The sequence below is a fragment of the Cylas formicarius genome, unplaced genomic scaffold (assembly GCF_029955315.1).
Source record: "Cylas formicarius isolate icCylForm1 unplaced genomic scaffold, icCylForm1.1 PGA_scaffold_10__41_contigs__length_53128322, whole genome shotgun sequence".
Taxonomy (NCBI): Eukaryota; Metazoa; Arthropoda; class Insecta; order Coleoptera; family Brentidae; genus Cylas; species Cylas formicarius.
In genome coordinates, this window is record NW_026844214.1 from 34,725,729 (window position 1) to 34,745,600 (window position 19,872).

General features: G+C 32.5%; 6 protein-coding genes across 10 annotated transcripts in view; 2 read left to right on the top strand and 4 right to left on the bottom strand.

The window, feature by feature from the left end:
* Positions 1-3,656, bottom strand: part of LOC132708283 (zinc finger SWIM domain-containing protein 4-like) — a 56,776-nt gene extending 53,120 nt beyond the window's left edge. The window contains exons 1-3 of one of the 2 annotated variants that reach the window (XM_060680508.1): positions 3,605-3,656; positions 2,655-3,011; positions 2,541-2,588 (exon numbers count right to left, since the gene is read on the bottom strand). In XM_060680508.1, the coding sequence (XP_060536491.1) occupies positions 2,541-2,588; positions 2,655-2,901 (295 nt within the window). In that variant the 5' untranslated portion in view covers positions 2,902-3,011; positions 3,605-3,656. Of the gene's footprint in view, positions 1-2,540; positions 3,012-3,604 lie in introns of both variants that reach the window. The other variant, XM_060680507.1, reaches the window with a different exon arrangement.
* Positions 3,657-7,913: 4,257 nt separating this feature from the next.
* LOC132702672 (DNA-directed RNA polymerases I, II, and III subunit RPABC1) lies at positions 7,914-11,354 on the bottom strand. The gene is made up of 3 exons (XM_060671455.1): positions 11,086-11,354; positions 10,607-11,027; positions 7,914-8,094 (listed from the first exon to the last, which is right to left on the bottom strand). Exons 1-3 carry the CDS (start codon positions 11,229-11,231, stop codon positions 8,029-8,031), a joined length of 633 nt encoding a protein of 210 aa, XP_060527438.1. The 5' UTR covers positions 11,232-11,354; the 3' UTR covers positions 7,914-8,028.
* Positions 11,355-11,511: 157 nt separating this feature from the next.
* On the top strand, positions 11,512-12,325 carry LOC132708396 (small ribosomal subunit protein mS25). The gene has a single exon (XM_060680707.1). The coding sequence runs from the start codon at positions 11,651-11,653 to the stop codon at positions 12,158-12,160; it is 510 nt and encodes a 169-aa protein (XP_060536690.1). The 5' UTR covers positions 11,512-11,650; the 3' UTR covers positions 12,161-12,325.
* Positions 12,326-12,347: 22 nt separating this feature from the next.
* LOC132708397 (large ribosomal subunit protein uL11) lies at positions 12,348-13,479 on the bottom strand. Its single transcript, XM_060680708.1, has 4 exons — positions 13,319-13,479; positions 13,138-13,211; positions 12,827-13,007; positions 12,348-12,579 (listed from the first exon to the last, which is right to left on the bottom strand). Exons 1-4 carry the CDS (start codon positions 13,353-13,355, stop codon positions 12,374-12,376), a joined length of 498 nt encoding a protein of 165 aa, XP_060536691.1. The 5' UTR covers positions 13,356-13,479; the 3' UTR covers positions 12,348-12,373.
* Positions 13,480-13,668: 189 nt separating this feature from the next.
* On the top strand, positions 13,669-17,151 carry LOC132708395 (store-operated calcium entry regulator STIMATE-like). 2 transcript variants are annotated; one of them, XM_060680706.1, is made up of 4 exons: positions 13,669-13,972; positions 14,024-14,218; positions 14,639-14,934; positions 15,343-17,151. In XM_060680706.1, the coding sequence occupies exons 1-4, from the start codon at positions 13,900-13,902 to the stop codon at positions 15,562-15,564; spliced, it is 786 nt and encodes a 261-aa protein (XP_060536689.1). In that variant the 5' UTR covers positions 13,669-13,899; the 3' UTR covers positions 15,565-17,151. The 2 variants fall into 2 exon arrangements, with proteins under 2 accessions (XP_060536689.1, XP_060536688.1); XM_060680705.1 differs by having other exon boundaries at positions 13,682-14,218.
* Positions 15,930-19,872, bottom strand: part of LOC132708394 (uncharacterized) — a 42,224-nt gene continuing 38,281 nt past the window's right edge. For 2 of the 3 annotated variants that reach the window (XM_060680703.1, XM_060680702.1), the window contains exon 20: positions 15,930-19,012. In XM_060680703.1, coding sequence (XP_060536686.1) covers positions 18,593-19,012 — 420 coding nt within the window. In that variant the 3' untranslated portion in view covers positions 15,930-18,592. The remainder of the gene's footprint in view (positions 19,013-19,872) is intronic. The other variant, XM_060680704.1, reaches the window with a different exon arrangement.

A 19,872-nucleotide genomic window follows, 5' to 3' on the forward strand; every position in this document is an offset into this window, starting at 1 on the left:
TTTTCAAAGTCCTTGAAACAAACATCTCGTTTGATTAAAAAGGGGCGTTTTTATAAACAAAAAATTACAATACCATGTCATAACAAAAAACTTAGTTTCAAATACCATAAGAAAATGAATTAAAACAAAACTATTTCAATCGCAGCTTTAAAAATTTTTTTGTTGGTTATTTTTGGTTAGTTGTGACTAGCGTGAACGGTCAATTTTTTTGTGTGTTAATTGACCGAAATACTTTTAAAATTACAATTATTGTTATTTATATTGTGCGTTGCGTGGCCGTCGCGTCGTTCTCAGAACCAAATATAGTGGATATTTTTAATGCGATTCCCAGAATAGGTAAATTATAAAATACATTTTATTATTAAATAATGATAGATAACACTTTACAATTGCAAGATGGTATTTAAATCATTTTGATCGTTATCAACGTATCGTTGCTAACCGAATATGGTTATTGACCATTGCCCAATGAATTTTGAATTTTTACGAGGACCACTATTTTCCAGCAACTAAAACTGGTTTGGTCTGACCCAACAACTGTGAAAGATACAAAGAATTTTAATGAAGATGTCCATACCTGTGCTTTTGTGTTCCCAGAGGTATCGTAGGTAGTATATACCAACATAATATTTAAAATGTGGCCAGAAATTTATTGTCTTTATACTTAACCGCCGTATAGCCAGAGAAAAATTCAGTTATTTATTTAATACCCAAAATACATTTTTAAAAATTTTACATTTACCTATTACTCTTTTCGTGATACTGAATTAAGATTTTAAGGTGATAGTTTCGCCTAACATGTAACTAATTAAATTTGGTATATATAATCAACGAAATTTGGTATTTGTGGTTTAGCCCATTTATAGAAGTATAGTAATTTAACTTTACCACTGGCAAATTTTTAACTTTCGCACGAGCTTCGGCAAGAAGTGGCAATTTTCTCTCTTAAAACAAATTTACGATAAAAAAAGGTCCGCATAAAATTTAGCATTACCAGGAATTTTTTTAAAAAGGCGGCGCGACAATTTTTTTCTTTTATGTCAAAAAATGACTTTTAATCCATATATTAAGAAGTCTAGTTCAAAATATGCATATTTATAGTAGTACTCTTGTTGTAAATGTTATAATGAATAATTCACCCCTCGGTTCATAATCAAATTCGCCTAAGTAAAAAGTAAAATTAGAATAACGAAATAAATGTTTTTTTTTTTGCTTTATTATTTACTCTCAAAACAAATGATCAAAATGTTGATATATAGGGAAGGCTACACGCTATAAGGGTACCCGTAAAACCATAAAAAATGGGACACACCACATACATCTCCAGATAAGTACATTTTATCAATTCGTGTTTGTAAATGTTACTGGACGAATTAGTGCGTTTTTTATGTGTGAAAGGAATTACTATAACCTTTATTGTATTTAAATAAAAGTGTAATAATTTTTATAAATCTATTTAAACAATAAACTTAATTAACCTATAGTAACTGATTTAACTAAATAATTTAGAAACTAAATCTATATCCATACTTAAATCATATACATAAGTCAACCCATTTTTTCATGCATCAAATACAATGAAGCCGTCTTTGGATTTTATACCTACCTAATCTATTTATGATCAATAAACTCTAATTGTGTTACTCATATGATATGCTCTAATATATACCTATTAATTTCAAGGGCATATTAGGTATTTACTTTTGGAATATTTAAAGTACTTCCAGGAGACAGAAAAATTGAACCTAACGACATGAAGTTTAAGATTTACTAAGACTAGTTGAAAAGTTTGCAATTTGGTGCGGATGGGATCCATTTAGACGATGACACCCCAACCAAAAGATCAAATGTGATCATCAATATAACTTTATATCGGCAAACATGTGTCAAACTCAGGGTGTTTCATAAAAACGATCAATCAAGTGATCAATTTGAATAAATCGGTACCTACGTGATATTCCTATAAGATGTTCCCGTTTAATTAAATACTTAAACAATCGCCAAGGCAACAGCAATAGATTCTGACTGATTCTCATAACCAGAAGTACAAAGTAGGTCCACACCTTACTCCTAAGTGGGGCACAAAAGTAAATGAATGGAATATATTTGTTTTACTTCAATTAGCAAAACGGACTGGTAATCAAACAGATTATTTATAAACTTCTAAAATGATGCACTAATACCATTGTACCCACTGTTGAGATAGTTGGTGTTACCTACCTGGTGGGGTAAATTGTGCGGTACGAGGTTGTGTCTTTAAATTTGATAGATTTGTGTAACCACTCCTAGATACAAATTATCCCACGGAACAAGCATATTCAAGTAAAATAAAAAACAGAAACTCGCTTTCTTGTATCTCGCCAACCTCAAAGCAAAAGCTCAAGGTCTACTTCTCCATAAAATCGTGTGCTTATAAGTAGATACAGTGCGTTGATTTAATCAGCCGTGTTTTTATGTAAACAGTTATAACCGGAAGAGATACATACATATTATCTTTGATTATTTATTTATTGGAAATCATATTTTCACCGATTACTCACCAACTTGGAGCACATTATCCACACAACCCGTTTCTAGTAGTTTTAAACCTTTGCAAAAAGCAAGATTTTGAGGTTCGCTATTCACATGAACTCGCGATAAACTGGAATACATACAAATGTCTCGCTCATTTCTGGGAAACGACCAAAATACAATCCTTCGTTGTACCGGTTCCGGGATCCGATCGTATCGTTCTTCGATTTTCGCGAAGGGGATTGTTTCCGCGACTTTTTTAGCTGTTACATCCAAGAGCGTGTCCGGATTTCGGACGGGAGGCACAACAAGGGACACCTGAAGCTGGGGGGCACAGCACGGCGGTAGGGCGCCGCCAGGACGCCTGCACGTCGCGACAACAATTGCCATCGACCGCGAAATCTCGTCACTGACTAACTGAGGAGGACGGGCTGGTCGACCGCAATGAGTATTGCTAGGCGATGCTTGCAGAGGGCGCGTACGCTGAGCAGCGTTGCCGTCTTGTTTGGAAAATAAGATTTAAGAAATGGCGATGCATTTTGCTATGTACTGGGATTAGTTTACAAGTGCTCTCACACACAAATATTTAAAGAACCATTTTTCAAAGAGTCAAAAAACCACCGGAGAACATTATTATCAGTTGTGTTTAGTATATTTACTTATTCGGCGTTACAAACTTGTTAAACTTAATAAGCTGTCTATGCACATACATAAAGAGAAAGAAACATGAACAAAAATGTTGTTTTTGAACGAATGTTGTTTTTTTAAACCAACCAATAAAACCCAGCGACGTTCAACAATCAACCTGGCCGCTGAGAATTAGTCAGTGCCGGTTTTCCAGCATTTTTATTGGCAGTATTTCAAATTAAATTTAAAAAAAAAGGCTTTAGGTGATCGCTAAAAGAAAATTGAGAAAAATGCAGGTTGGTGTGCAAAATCTACTAGCATGCACGGACAAAAATGTCATAGCCGACTGAGACGCATCAGCTTTACAGTTTTAGATATTATCTATATCTACATAGCTAATGATAATGTCATAAGCCAAGAAAAAAATACGTATGATTTTCTTAAAATGTACCGAACGACCACTCACGTTGGCAACACCGTTCTGTCCTTAGCTTCGAGCCGATCTGCCAGCTGATTATCACCCCCACCCAGACGTCACGCAGTTTGTTTATGTCGTGAGCATGTGGTGCGGGTGCGGGCGGTGAAGATGATTTTGCGATGCTGACAAATTTTCGAAAAATAGCTGATTTACAGGAAATTCATTTTACGCAGACTAGTGGTCTAGAAACTGTTTTTTTTTTTGTTTTTAGAATCAATGCAATTAAAATTTACAGTTAAACAATACACAGTGTTCGAAAAAACAAAGGAATTTCACAATGGTGTTCTGATCCATGGTTGTATAGTTACTATAAAATGCCAAATCTATGAATCTCTGAAAGATACTGACAATTTTTAAAAATGATATGATTATTTTGCCTTGGTAGAATTCAACCTACTATACTGACTGAATAAAAAAAGTACATTAAATTAATAAAAAAGTGCATTGATAGATCTTAAACATTTTCTGATGATACAGGTTGGAACAGGTTGGAACAGTTTTTTTGCATCACAACGTACAGTGTATCCTATTTTTAATATTTCAGGACGTATCTCCCTCAGTAGTTTCTAAAGTCCGCGTGTTGCTGCTTTCGTAATACTTTTTATGAAATGAAAGATGGGACAAATACCATAGCTATCTTGGAGTTTTATATACAGGGTGATTTCGGAAATGTATTTTTAGACACTCTCTGTTATTCGGCTAGGTATGCGTTAACTTGCTGCAATGGTGAAAACCGAATTGGATAAGGTTTTTTAGGTAGAATCCAGTGGCATAGTCAGTTTCTTCTGAAGCGCACAATTTTTGAGATGCAATATAAACTTGTGTGAGCTAATCATAAATATGTAAAATATAAAAGCTTTTGTAAATACAATATGTCTTTAGTTTTATTATTTTTTGTGAGTGGGCTATGGAAAAAACATTCTCATTTTCCTAAAATTCTTTAGTTCTTAAACAATCGTGACATTTCACAATTGTTATTTAAAATTATTTTTTCTCTTCCTTCTGCTTATGGCTCATGATATAACCCAAAATATAACAATGACGACAAATTGGGCATAATGCATATTGAATATAGCATAAATACAACCATGTTTATTTTGACAGGTAATTAACTTTTTGTAATAAGATATGCAAGAAAATCTGTATTTTTGTATATATTTGTGAAAAGTCAATAACAAGCCGAGTAAAATTTTTATTAGTTTAGAATTCTAGAGAAAAACTGACTACGCAGCGTAAAAACCATATTCAAACCAGGTTTCACCTTTCATGATAGAAAGGATATACTGAGTGTTGCAAAAAACAAATGCGAAAAACTTATTGGGTGGTTCGTTGTTAAGAATAAATAGTTTGTTAAACGTTGAGTCAAAAAACCAAAAAATGATGTCTTAATTTTTTATCTTAAAAACAAACATAGATAGAACAATAAAATATTAGGAAAGCATTACTATTATAAAAACCGCTTTCTGCATATTTGTATTTTTTCAAATGAGTGGAGGAAATTGAATAGACCATCCCTATCATTCTTCTTAACCATACAACTATTAGATAATTTAGTGGCTCCACTAAGGTAAAAATTGATGCGCCGCAGGCGGCATTGATATTCTCGTAGAGAAGGTAATGATTTTCAGCGCATGCCTTTTTCACCCACTAACCTGCACTTTGCTGATTTGCTTTGCTATTTTCTTTCTAAACAGTGATTTGGACATAGTTAACTCATATTATAAGAACATTTAATAGGATCTAGGTATATTTTGAGTAAATATTGCCGTAAAAATGCCACATCCAAACTTATTGTCTCTCAACGGCCATACTGATTGTCGAATGCTACAAGGTCATTGGTTAAAAATGAGATCTTCGCAGGTTTAATGGACGTTCTCAAATGTTTCATAGTTGCTTCATGAGTTCCTGTATTATTGGCATAGGCAAGGCATCTATATCTCTAGTAGCTATATGTTCTTAAATAAACTTAAAGAACAACTTACGCCATGAGAAGGAAAAATTTTTTCTTTGTGAAAGGCTTCTGATTTTGTACGAATCACCCTTTTTCGAAAATCGCCTACACACACATCAAATTTTGATTCGTCGATGAAGATAACGTTACTCCACGTTTCCGCTGTCCAGGATATTTTAGATTTTGCCCAAACCAAACGTTTTTTCTTCTGAATAGACGTTAATAATAGTTTAGATCATAGAATACTAATAATTTTTATATTGAAACAGGAAAAAACTCAAACCATCCATTGTCTACAACATTCCCTGGAGACATTTAAGTTTGCCTCGTGATTCCATCGGGCTTGAATTTGTCGTACTACTTTTACAAATCTTGACCAGAATACGACGATCTCTTTCAGTGATTTTACGGGCTCGGCCTGAACTTTTACCACGCACGCTAACACTAGCTGTCTCTCCATACTTTTTTATAATATCCCCGACTGTTGATTTTGCAATATTTGAATTTTTTTGCATTGATTTACCTCTGCAGTACTGAGATATGATAATTTCTCGCACTTTTTTGTTTGTTGCAACACTACGCGTCATTTTCTTATCAACTATTATACAAACTTGAAAGATACAGCCCGAAGTGACATCTCATTTATCTAAGCACACTACATTTTACCATCAATGCATGGGTAACATTGATTTCTTGGTCAATAAACATTCGCGTCCGAATATTTATTTGTCAGCAAACTTGGTATGGTTTACGTTATTTTGCTATGTAATTCATGCGAAATAAATTGTGCTATCGTAATGTGCGTAAATTGATTCTTCAATCGACAAGGCAAAAAAAAAATTAAATAAATATAAAAATGTCTCTTTTATTATTTTTTACATCGGCCGAACATTTTGTTGTTAGGGCTCGTAATAGGAGTAGTCTAATTCAATTCCCTCCACTCATGTAAAAAAAATTTCTTCTTCTGGAATATTTTATTGTTATATCTATTTGCGTTATAAGATAAAAAATAAAAACATTATTTTTTCTATTTCGTTCTGCAAAATACCTATTACCACACTTAATTGTTACATAATATACCATTTCCGCCATATTTGCAGAGCGATACCTCCCTAGTGATTGGTGTTTGACCCAAAATCTATATAACAAACTACCCTTTTGTTTAAACAAGAAATTGTCCGTGTAAGTATTTTTTTGTTTTGAAACACCCTATATAAACCATTTAATATTGTTGTTATTATTTTATAAAATTAAGAAATTTGAATGATAGAATATTAGAACTGGAATTAATTAAAATAGTCTTTTTGGCTATCTTGCCTCATGTCAGAAATGCCTTTCATGGAAATATAATTGATGTCCCAAAACAAAAACTTTGGTTATTAAGCAGTCGCTCCGCTCGTGTCAAATCAAATTCGTAACTAAAGAACAATTATAATTATTAGGTAACATGACTAGTTATAGTTGTCTACAATTTTCAAGCTTGTTTTTAAATTAATTTCAAATTAAGTGAAAATTTTTACTAGATTTTGGTATAGTATACGTTTTTGTATAAATCATTCTTGAAAAGGTTTACATGCTGGTATGCTTTTGGCTAAAAATTTATTACGATGGATCCCGAGATTCAGAACTATTTTGTAAGAATTTTCTTTTTCTCGTTTTTCTCTTAGTGTGGGTATGCCTATTGAAAATTATAGGTAAATGTGGTAATTAAACTGTGACTTTTCCTCTAGCTTATAAAATAAACTTACCAAAACATTTGTAAAATTTTTAAAAACATCGGATTGGTGAATTTTTAAAAGGTAAGGTAGATTAAATAAAATAAGGTCCAATAAATTTTTAGCTGATCACGTAAACTTTTTCTGGGTAAAAAGTTGTATAAGAAAAGAAAGCTTTTAGATTAGTTATCAAATAAAACAGACACCATAAAAATTTCATCATGTAAATCAGAAGAGAAACTGGGTGGGGAAATACTGTTTCACAAAAAAGTAGCACTTATATTGCTAAACTAGTATATTTATAGCTAAATAAGATACCCCATAACAATGCCGAAAATGTGTGTAGTATACAATTTTCTGATTTTTTATTTATAGAGCTTTCAAAATGCCAAAATAAACTATTACATCACTATTATTTGACATTTAAAAAGGTCATTATTTTACTTCTGCATATCGTCCTCAATAAGTTTAAATAAACATCAGTTCCACATTTGTTTGTTGTTATATTTAATATTTAAATATTACTAACAAATAATAAATTAATTCTTAGCAAGTTGTATTGCGATTGTAGAGCATTAAACCACCAAACACCGTTTTTTTCTGAGGGAGGATGTAGGAAAATAAAATTCCATTTTTAAAGAGTGAAACTTTATTCATATTGTAGAAATATACTCATACTTATAAGGTCGAAAAACGTGTCTCCGCAAAGTCGGTAAAAACTTGCAGTTACGTTACGGCTCCCCCTTTCAGCAGACCAGCCGGTACGAAATATAACGGCCTGCCGTTTCCGACGGACGAATAATCTTGACCACCTGCAAAAGGTAATAACGCATTAATTATATAATCGTCCAGTGACTACTAGTTATAGGGAACTATTTATTTTTTGCTATATAATATTGGCGTTGTCGAGCGCATTCAGTACTGCCAAAAAGGTCAGTAATGGATACTTATAGAAAAATCTTAAAGCATACTTGCTGACATTTCGCCAATCATCCTGTTGACTTCTTCAGAGCTTGACTGAAACTGGCTGGTACTTTACTCTGTACCTGTCCCATATTGGTGACAGGTAAAGACCTGAGTCGCGGTTAAGATTGTTAGGTTGTTTATATATTTCTATAGACTCTCGGATTTTTCGTTGGTAGAAAAACTGATTACATGCAAGAATTTTATTTGATAAAACTAAAACTCTTGCATGTAATCAGTTCTACCAACAAAAAATCTGAGAGTCTATAGAAATCTATGAACAACCTAACAATCTTAACCGCGACTCAGGTCTCTACCTGTCACCAATTTGGGAATCAGTCATCCGAGACGGTGTTTATACTTAGCCCCCCCCACCCCCTCAAACAATAAATAAGCAGGTACAGAGTAAAATACAAGTCAGTTTCAGTCAAGTAAATTACTAAGGTCAGCTTTTGAGTTCTGGCATCAATGTGATTTTTTTGCTGGAGTTAGGCAAAAGGCTTAAAGTAGTATATGATGCAAAAAGTGCGGTAAACGGCATTTAAGTCACGAGTTTATTTTTCTACTCCCATCTGTAAAATACCTAATTATACGTCACTTTACCACGTGAGTTTCATGTTCCACGGATCCGAACCACTTCGAATATTTCCGGGATATAACAGCTAGGGTTTGAGAGCAGTCGGAGATTTTACCGCACGGCTTGAATTTCGACGTTGGTCAATTATGCCGGTCCAATCAGTGAATGTATTAGTGTTGTTTTGCAAAAATGTTCCCAAAAACTAACGGTCGTAGAAAATATATACATAATATACTATAAAACATTACTACCAAACCCATGCGGTAAAATCCCAGAAATGTCCGAAGTGGCTCGGATCCGTGGGAAATAAAACTGACGTAAAGTGACGCTTCCCGCACGCTAGATCGGTAGGTAATTGGGTATTTTACAGGCGGGCGTAGAAAATTAGTATATTATGCAACAAGTGCGGTAAACGGCATTTGACTCACGAGTTTATTTGACACGAGCGGAGCGAGTTTTTAATAAACGAGTGAGTTAAAAAGTTTACCGAACGTGTTGCATATTATACTCTTTATACGACCGACACGAATACATTCACTGACATGACCATCAGAATTGACAAACGTCAAAATCTAAGTAGTGCGATATTTTTTTTCTGCTCCCGCCTGTAAAATACCTAATTACGCACCGATCTTGTGTGCGGGTAGCGTCGGTTTACCACATCAGTTTCGTTTCCCACGAATTCGAGCCACTTCGGACATTTCCGGGATTTTACCGTCCGGATTTGGGAGCAGTCGGATGTTTTCGGCGATATCTCCCACGCCTTGAATTTTGACGTTTGTCAATTCTTACGGTCATGTCAGTGAATGTATTCGTGGTTTGCGAAAATGTACGCAAAAACTAACGGTCGTAGAAAAAGTATAGTATGCAACACGTTTGGTAAACTTTTTAAGTCACTCAAATTTTCTCACTTCAGACAGCACCAAAATAACAACTACAGTGTAAAAATAATGTAACATATGTAAAAATGGCATCAGCTAAACTAACTACAGTATAGTTAACGAGTTTACATGGCTTTGGCAAAGCACATTCTACAAAATTGTTAATTATCAGTATCTCAGTTTTAGGGATAGGGGGATATATTCCTTGTAAGAGTAAAAGCTCAAATAAGTCAAATATTTCATTTTTGTTAGTTATGGGAGTTTGGCTTAAGACAGCAGTGTAGGTATAATTTAACGAATAAAATTCCCTCCCTACTTTAAAATGCTCAATTAGATACCCATCAAGTGCGCGGAAAGTGTCACTTTAAGAGGTCAGCTTCGTTACCCATGACTGGTTCCCTAGATTTTAGACACAAATGGTATTTTGACCTTTGTAAATTATGAGTCACATTACATGTCACTCAGTAAGTGTATTTGTGCAGTTTTGCAAAAATATTCCCAATAATTTGGTACATTAGAATAATAATAAACCAGAGCTTCTAGATCTACAGTCACTTCAGATGATTCCGGTATTTTAGTCACGGGTTTGGAACAGATTTGATGTTTTCATGTCCTGTCAAATAGAGATTTAACATTTATGCTCCTTTCTTGTTATAATTATATATGAAATTTACTATGTAATGGAAAGTTCAGAAAAAGAGTTAAGTGTGAGTTTTGAAATAATTCGCATATGCACATATTAAATGCGCTTCTCAGCATATTTTATGTGTTTAAAAGTGCCTGTATTATCAGCATAAGCATAATATGATCAAACTTATTGAAAATTAAGTAAGAATTTAATATAGTTGTAATACATTTTCAAACCTATATGAATGTATATAGCCATTTTTTATTGCAACTTACTTGTCCCCGTTTTAATCCAAAATATCTGGCCACTGGATCTCCTGCTTGAATTCTCATAAGCATGTTTTCTTTTAATTTATATCTAGCCAACAACTCCTGTTTTTCTTCTGGATTCATTACTACATGTTCTGGAACCAGTTCATGTTCTGTAATATTAATTAGCAATTCTGATTCCAAAAACTGTTCCAAAATATATTTTGGTGCCATGTCGACCAATGATTGTTTAGCTGAAGGTGTCATTCCAGCTTGGACAACAATAATAGCTCTATGAATATTTTCATCTTGCATCCTCTGGCAGTAAGTTTTAATAGTCTTTATACCAATTTTAGGCTCATCAGGAAAAAAAACAAACATCTGATCTGTTGGGTCATCATTATGGGCAACTAGCAGAATTAAATCGCTTCTCGATGGTCTTTTTTCACTAAAATATATGGTTTTATGTTTGCATTAAAATTTTGAATATATTATGGAAATAATACCTTGGTTTATCTCCAAAAAGTTCTTTAAATTGTTCTAAAGTCTGATCCAATTCATCCTGTGTAACCAAATAACCTCGATCGTGACACAACTGCATCACGGTTTTTCTAATTCGCCATAATTTATAAGTTTCAGCTTCATCATCCATGTTATGAAAATTAAATATTTACAAAGTATACCACTAGAAAACTATACCCTATTCCGTTTTTTTGCTGCTATTGATTAGGACTGCAAGGATCTTTATGCCGATTATACTTGGTTCTTCTTCTTTTACTTCTGTTGGCCTAGATTGCTAGGATCATTCGGCCATTTTCTGGGTAAATGATGTGGAAGGGTGCCCTAGTTAAAAGGGACTGGGGAATTGATATTGAAACCCTTGAAATGTATTTTACTTGGCTTGGCTTGGCTTCTTTCTGTTTTCCAGAAAACGAATCATATCATTTTAAATTACAGCATTTTTTGTATTAAAGTCTTGGCCAAGGCAAAGTGCCTAGAAGGCGCAGTCGACATAACCGCAACTTTAAGGTAACTATTTGGTTTTGTGTTTGAACACATTTGATTAACAAAATGCCTTTCATGAAAGGCGTGTCTCCCTTGAGGAGAACACTCAAATATCTTGAAGCGGGAAGATTATATCTAAAGGATCAAATTAAAATAATGACCATCAACTACAACGTTAGTGGCGACCATCACTCAGGCGCCAGAGAATTCGTATTTTGGTATGTGCCTCAGATTCAGTATAAAAATCCTGATGTTCAAATATCATTACTGAAAAATATGACGCCAACACCTTTCATTCGTTGCTTTTATGATACTGGTGATCATATGCTTATTGACATTGATAGTAAAATGAAAGATGAGATATATCAACATTTAGTCAATGTTGTTGGAAAGTCCAAAGAGGTTCTCGAATCCGAAAGAATCGCTAAGGAGAAAAAAGATAATCCAGCAAATTTTGGTTATGGTTGTGAAAAACATTGTATGTGTGAATTTCCTATCCAAGTGTCATGTCCTGCAGTTTGCCCACTTCCAAAACATTGGAGAGGAAAATATAAATATAAAAAAGTAGAGGATTAAATTAATCAAGATATCAAAATATTCCATTAATTTATGGGAAATTTATTTTTATTATTATTTCATTTCATTGTTTAGAATATTTGTTGACAATGTATTTATTACCAAATAAAGAAATGCTGCACCTAGTGATTGTTATTAGTGATGGATTTTGGCGATCTCAAGTATGAACGGAGGTAGAAATAAATAATTTAAATTAAAAAACGTTTTTATTATTTATTCCTCAGGTATGTCAATTGAGTTTTCATTAACTTCATCTATGACATCATGTGGAGCTTTTCCATCAACTGTACATCCCACAGACTGAGCGGTACCCAAAACCTCCTTGACTGTACCTGACAGACTCTTGGCCATAGACCTTGGCCTCATTTGCCTGGCTATGGCAATAATGTCATCAAAGCTTATATTTCCGCTATGCTTGACTGTAAACAATTAAAATTTTAGTATTTCTAATTTATTGGAAAAGTTCCTTTCATTTTTTTTACAGGACATTCAATTAGTTTTATCCACGTATATCTATTCCCAGTAGTAACACACTTAGTATTTCGTAAGCATGGGTTGCAAATAAGGAATAGTTAATGTTGCATCAGATGTTCTCAACAAATTATCGTGCAATTATGTCAAGTATGTTCATCCAATGCGGGAAATACAAAATGAACAAGTTCTTACTATTCTTTTGCTTCTTTCTGTCACGTGGCGGTTCCTTAAGAGCTTTAATGATCAATGATGCCGCAGATGGGACCACTGAAATGGTAGCTTGCCTATTCTGAATTTTAAGCTGAACAGTAATTTTAAGTCCCTTCCAATCAGCTGTTCCTTTAGCTATATCATCACCCACTTTTTTGGGAGACTAGAAATATACAAATCAAAAACACAGTGCACATTTAGTTGAAAAAAAAAAATCGGGATTTATAACGACCATTACAAATTAAATGGAAATTTGGTGGTTACTGTATGGAACCGATTTCAAAAAAACTTACTAAGCCCAAAGGACCAATTTTTGGGGCTAAAGAGGAAGTCGCTCCCACTTCACCTCCGACGCATCTGAGGTACACTAAAAAATAAGGAAATAATTATTCTCTAATGAATGTTCACCTTGTGAATATGTGGAATTATCTAACAAAAACCTAAATAAACTTTCAATTACTTTTAATAACCCACCATATTTTATTTCTGTTGGATCGAACTTTGGGGGCATTTTGTTGCGATTTTATGTCAAATTAATTAAAAAAGTAGCTAAATTTTGTGGATGATTGCAGATTTATAAAAAAATATATTCCTTTAACTACAACCAATCCGTCAAAAAGGATTTCATACTTCTTCTTCTTCGATTAGTCACTTCCTCCTTGTAATTTTTCTATAGGCCGTGGACGAGTAGTATTCACCCATTATTAGATTATTAAAAAACTTGATTAGAAATTAAAAAATTGAAACGCAAACTATCTAAGCGTAAAAAAATGTTTGATATAATTCATGTAGCTTCAAAATGTGATAAAATAAAAAAAGTATTCTCTATCCTTTCACAGATCATTTGAAATAGTAGTGTTCTGTGTTGTTTTGTTAAAAAATGTCATGCAAAGCATTGATTGACTGTGCTATGGTGCAAGAACACTTGGTGGATTTTCATGAAAAATATATCGATGAGCGATAGGAAATTCAAATGTTGCTAAATTACAGGAAAGTTAAAATTGCAGTTAATTGAGGATATAGTTTAAGAATGAAAAGATTGCCACTGTTGATGTATGGTTTTTATTATCATGAATTCTTCTGTAAACCTTGGAGTGGTTGTTCAGTATAGTGGAGGCTTACACTGCAGTAAAGATGCACTTACGGACATGTTTGGATGGTTTCTTCAGATTCTTTTAGCTGGCCTTGCTTTTACTTGTCTTGTTGCCAAAAGATTTTGTGAACCACGAGCATACCGTCGGTCATGGCAAATTTGGTTTTATGATACTTCAAAACAGGGATTAGGGGCTATGGCTATTCATTTGGCTAATGTTTGGCTTGCTGGACAGTATACTGGGGATCCATGCACCTGGTACCTCATTAACTTTCTCTTAGGTACATTTTCAAGTTAGTTAGTAATTAAGGTACCTATTATTTAGTAACATTTTCAAGTTTTGTGTTTTGTGAAGTTTTTTACCTTTGCCAGTAAATTATATTATAAGGCAATATTGCAAAGAGTAAACATGTTTAAATTCTAGTCATGTAGAATTTATTTTACATCAGACCTGATCAGATTGTATTATAATTTTTTCCTTCTTTAATTCCATTATTTAAGAGTTTAAATTTGGTGGCATATGACCAATCAGTTTTAGAACAATTTAACAAAGTGGTTGACAAAATCAAAGTTAATATTGTAAGAGTTTTACTTTATGCATATGTATGCTTTTTGGGTGTCCGTATATTGCACCTTAGTATGATATATGCTGTAACATATCCTATAATATATATTTTCCAATATAATTATTTTTGTTGTAGACTCAACCATAGGCTTAGTCATAATCTTTATTGGAATTCGAACTAGTCAGTATCTTGCAAGGAGGAAGGGTTGGGAAGCTATTAATTTTGGAGAATATGGCAAACCACCAAACATGAATGCTTGGTTAGCTCAGTGTAGTCTATATGTTGGGCTTATGTTTATCGTAAAAGTTTCAATTACACTGTTCATGCAACTGGATTTCTGGGAGAATGTGAAAAATTTTATTTTATCACCAATTCCCAATCCTAAGTTGGAATTGGCTTTTGTGATGCTAATTATTCCATTTTTTGTAAATGTGAGTATAGTTAATGTCAATAATCATGAACCAAACATATCTATGCAAAAAATAATCAAATTTAGAATATTTCATTAGCAGGGCAGAACATATACAAGAGGGATTTTTTGAAATATCTGTCCCTTCTCTGATAAATTCTTACAGTTTGAATGGCAACCAACTCAACCATCGAAGATGAGCGGACATCTTTAAGAAATCCCTCTCTTGTTGACCTTTTTTAAAGTAAAAATGTGGGTTCACATTGTAACAATCCATACCCGCATCAAAATAAAGATTTAAATAACGAGTTAAGAATAAACATTTTATTAACACAATCCTGTATTTATATATATGTTATGATATATATGATGTTTTAAACTTAATTTAATATTTAAGGGTAAGATTGTATCATATTTTATTAATTTGCAGATGTTGATGTTCTGGGTTACAGACAATTTCTTAATGTACAGAGAACCACTTAGAAGACGTAGGATTAGTTCAGAAGAGAGTCTTCTTCAGAAAGCTAAAGTTAAATATCGTAATTTTCGTAAGAAAAAACTTGATTCTGACTGTGATGTATTACTATCGGCTGATGATGAATTGTTGGATTCCGAGGTCATACCAATTGTCAGAGGTAGCATTTTGGCCTAAACATTCCACTGACTAAATTAAAGTTGACTATGAAGGCCGCAAACATGGTTTTATATTACATGTTTGAGAATTAATATCCCATTTTTTGCATTTCCATAGTGCTTTAGAAATATAAAAATATTTAATATAACCCATAAGGTTTAAAGAATTATATAATAATAACAAAACAAAATATTTTGGGTGCGAGCTACTCTATACTAGTTATTACAAAGGATGTGCCTATTATGTATATAAAATGTCTAGATCGGCTAAAAGATTTAGCAAAAGAAATAGATTTTATGAGGTATAAAATGGCATATAGGTTGATGCTTGGCAGATGAAGTAGAACGGTTACGCAGTAACATAACATCACCTGCTATGAGCCGAGTTTAATAAGAGCCAATGGATAAAAAACCACATTATATTTCTTCTTGGTCTTGTCAGAGTTTTTTAGAGAATTCTGACGGCACGCAGTGCTACGCCTGCCACATTTTGAGATTTACTATTGTGATTTTTTTTATAGGTTACGATTAACATAAAGGTTACCTTATCCATTAAGAAAATTTTAATAGAATTTAAGTGAAAACTATGGAAGTCTTTAATAATATTTTTTAAACCTACTCCTAGAGGTGCTAGAGGTTTTTAACAATCCTTCATAATCTCAATTACTCTTAGATGCTAAATTATTTTAAACGATGTTATGATATTATCATCTGTCATTTTTTTTCCACCCATTTTTTAAATAATGCCGACCTCATTAAACATTTTACGAATTTATGTTCATGAAAATGACACGGCTTTATTGATTTATCTCCTTATATGATAAAATGGCTTAGACTTGAAGTACACAATTACGTTTTTTGAAACAGAGCCTCTGAACTCCAAATTGAAACGGGCACTAAAAGAAATTCTAATGCTTCCCATAGAAATAAAAAAAAGCAATTCGAGCAACCTGTTTTTGAAATTTTTTATACTATCTACGTATTAAAAATTTTTTGTCCAATTGCAAAAAATTGGCTATAGAACATTAAATTTTTAAGTGGTAAGTAGAGTAAAAATGGCACTAAAAATAACAATTATGTATTTATTTCATTACAAGTAATGAAATTTAATTCAAATAGTTTTTCTGTCTTATTTCTGGCGTAAATATAGTTGTTTAGTATAATTTATTTTATTATGTGTACCAAATATACCAAGGTTGTATTTAGCTTGTTAAGTTGCTAAGTTGTAAAATAATAAAACAATATATTTTTAGTATTATATTTATTATATCTCATATACCAGATATTCCATGGCTGTTTCTAGCTTATTACCTTCATTTGTAAAGTAATAAAACTCAAAATTTTTAGTGATATCTTTATTATATCTCAAGAGGTGAGTTAGTTATTTTACAACATGTGTTAATAAAAAATAGATATTTACAGACTAAGTCATTTGTAAGTTCAAAACAATTTGTTTTATTATTTTAATAACTACATACATATACCAGCTCGCACAGGCGAAAAATTTAAACGTAAATAAATGGTAAATTAGTCTAATAGAGTCCAGCAATAAGCGAGTCACAAGGATTTCTGGCGAATAAAAGGAAAAACTGAGAAGTATAAATAATATATGAGTTTTATTCATGTAGTTATAGACCTTAAATGAATAAATAATTTTCCATTATTGAGTTGTGGACTTGGCATGAAATGTTTGCAAATTGTATTTAAAACAAACACATATAAGAAAAGTTAAAATAACATATAATTTAAAAAAAAAGTGTGTCACTTTATGAAGAGGAGAGGAGAGAACAGTATTTAACATATCTCATTCTACGGTACATATAAAAATGTTCTATGAACTTCAATTTTTGAAAACATTAATGCAACAGTGCCTACAGCTGTAGGTTATCAAAATTATTTAATTTTTATTTTATTTATACTTCGTGACTCTTAATGCTATTGCGTAATAAATTATTTTGTGATTTCGTGAAATTTTGTCAATACACATTTGAACAAGATAAAACAGTCTTAGGGAAATGCTCATACATACATAATATTTAATATTATGGTTTGATATTTAAAGTTATATTAATGTGGTAACTCAAGTCAAGTAACTGCTGTTTTAACAGTTTTTGGAAATAAATGCTTGGAATTTTTAAAAAAGCTAGTTATGTCTAATTCCGGTTTTATTTAATACCCATTGTGACCATAAAAACGACCTAATTTCTATAAATATTGGTAGTAATAAGGACTAGAAAACCTGTGATATTTTTGTGAGATAAAGATGTAAATATGATTTTTAATTTAATTTATAGATCTTATTTTTTTACTTCAATTTGCAAGATTATTTCTATTAAAGCTGCGTCCAACAGCAGCTCTAGACGTGACACTAAATTAAGAAAAAAAAAATCAAACTGAGAGAGTAAGTTTCTCATTTTTTCATCAATAAAGAGGTTTTAAGTCTTTATATATATATATATATATATATATATATATATATATATATATATATATATATATATATATATATATATATATATATATATATATATATATATATATGGTACTATTTGGGAATGGTATAATAAGAAAACGGTATATTTTGCAGCACAAAATTTGCTTATAAACTTGTACAATGGTATCAATCAATCATTGACGTTTAACCACAGGAGAAACCTGTTTATTTCTTTAAATCTGTTTCACTATTATCCATCCAGTTTTCTCTTAGCCCTTGAAAAAAAATGTTAAACTTAAAATTAGAAGAATCACTTGTGCAGGTATTTAACTTAAGAACCTGCAAATTGAAAAGGTGAAAAATAAAAAAAACATTTTTAAAAATCCGGCGCTGATATTTGTTAAGTTGCGTTTTCATCTATTATATATTTGTTAGTGGTTAGATTAGGTATTGTCAAGCCAAGGTATTTATGAATGACTCCTTGTGTCTCTCGTATGGTTTAACGTCTTTGGTTATAACATTAATTCAAAATAACACAATTTACTCCTAGGATTTGTTTTCCTATTTCTTATTTCCCGGTTAATTGTCTTACACGCTCACCCTATTGCACACATCAGTCTCTCTGATTTTTGTTATAATCCACATAAACCCTAACCACCTCTCCTGAGTATTTCCTCTGCGAAGGCATAAAATAAAAATCGGCGGGCATTTGACCCCCCTTCGTAGGTCCGACAGTATGCCTATCGAAGGTCGTTCTGGGCAACGAAAACGTCGACCGGTCAGTGGGAGGAGCATAATTTGTGCTCCTCGGTCTTTGCAACGATCTCGAATCGCCAGGTGGCGCTTGGGGAGGAACGCTTGGTGGTCGTCCCTGCGGTCTTGGTGGATTACTGCGAGGACGGGTTGCAGGAGCCCTGCCGTTATTGCCGTGTCCATTTACTGGATTTTTCGTTTCTTCGGGCTCAAAAGCATCAAATGCATAGTTTGTATTAGCTGAATAATCCTTCCAGGCGGAATTAGGGATTAGGTGGTCCTGGAATATAAACAAAAATATTGACTAGATTTTCTGTTTTAGACTTAAAAATAGTTATACTCTAAAGTGCTTCCCAGTTTTTTATGGTTTTAGGGCGTACCTCCCCTATTAACCAAGGCAACTTTTTTGTGAAATGAAAGGTGGCACAAACCTATTTTGGATTTTAAGGTACCGGGTGATTTTGGAAATTTTGCATTTTTAAACACCCTTTGTAGTTCCGTTGTGCACTAACTTCATGGAAAGGTGAAAGTGGCGAAGTCAATTTTTTTTCAGAAATTTACAAATTTGGATATAGAAATAAAACTTGTGTTTTTAAGTGGAACACCCTGTATGTCTGCAATAAGAAATACAAATTACAAATCTTTAACATATTTTTTATGAGTAGACCGTTGAATACTTATAGAGATTTCTTTTTTATATAAAGTGCATAATTTACGAAAAAAAGTTAGTTACCCGTCAAAGGAAACTTGCATGCGAGTAATATTAAATCATAATTAATATACCCTTACTATATCCTATCCCATGGGCGTTTCATTAAAAAAATAAGCTTTAAGTTCGAATATTAAAATTTGCGAGTTTCTGATCAAAACTTACGACGCCACTGGATCCTACGTGAAAATCAAATTTTATAGTATTGTTGCAATGTAAGTTGGTGTGCAACAATTTCTGATTGTTAATCATTACTCATAAATCATTGTATTTTGCTGTATATGATAACTATTTTTTTGTCAATTAACCAAACATGAAATACTGCGACAAGCTTTTGTTTTGATGGTTTGACGACCTATTAATCACTGACTTAAATAATAGTACTCACCCAGAAAAGAAATATATATTTTTAAAGATGTTTTTATTTTATA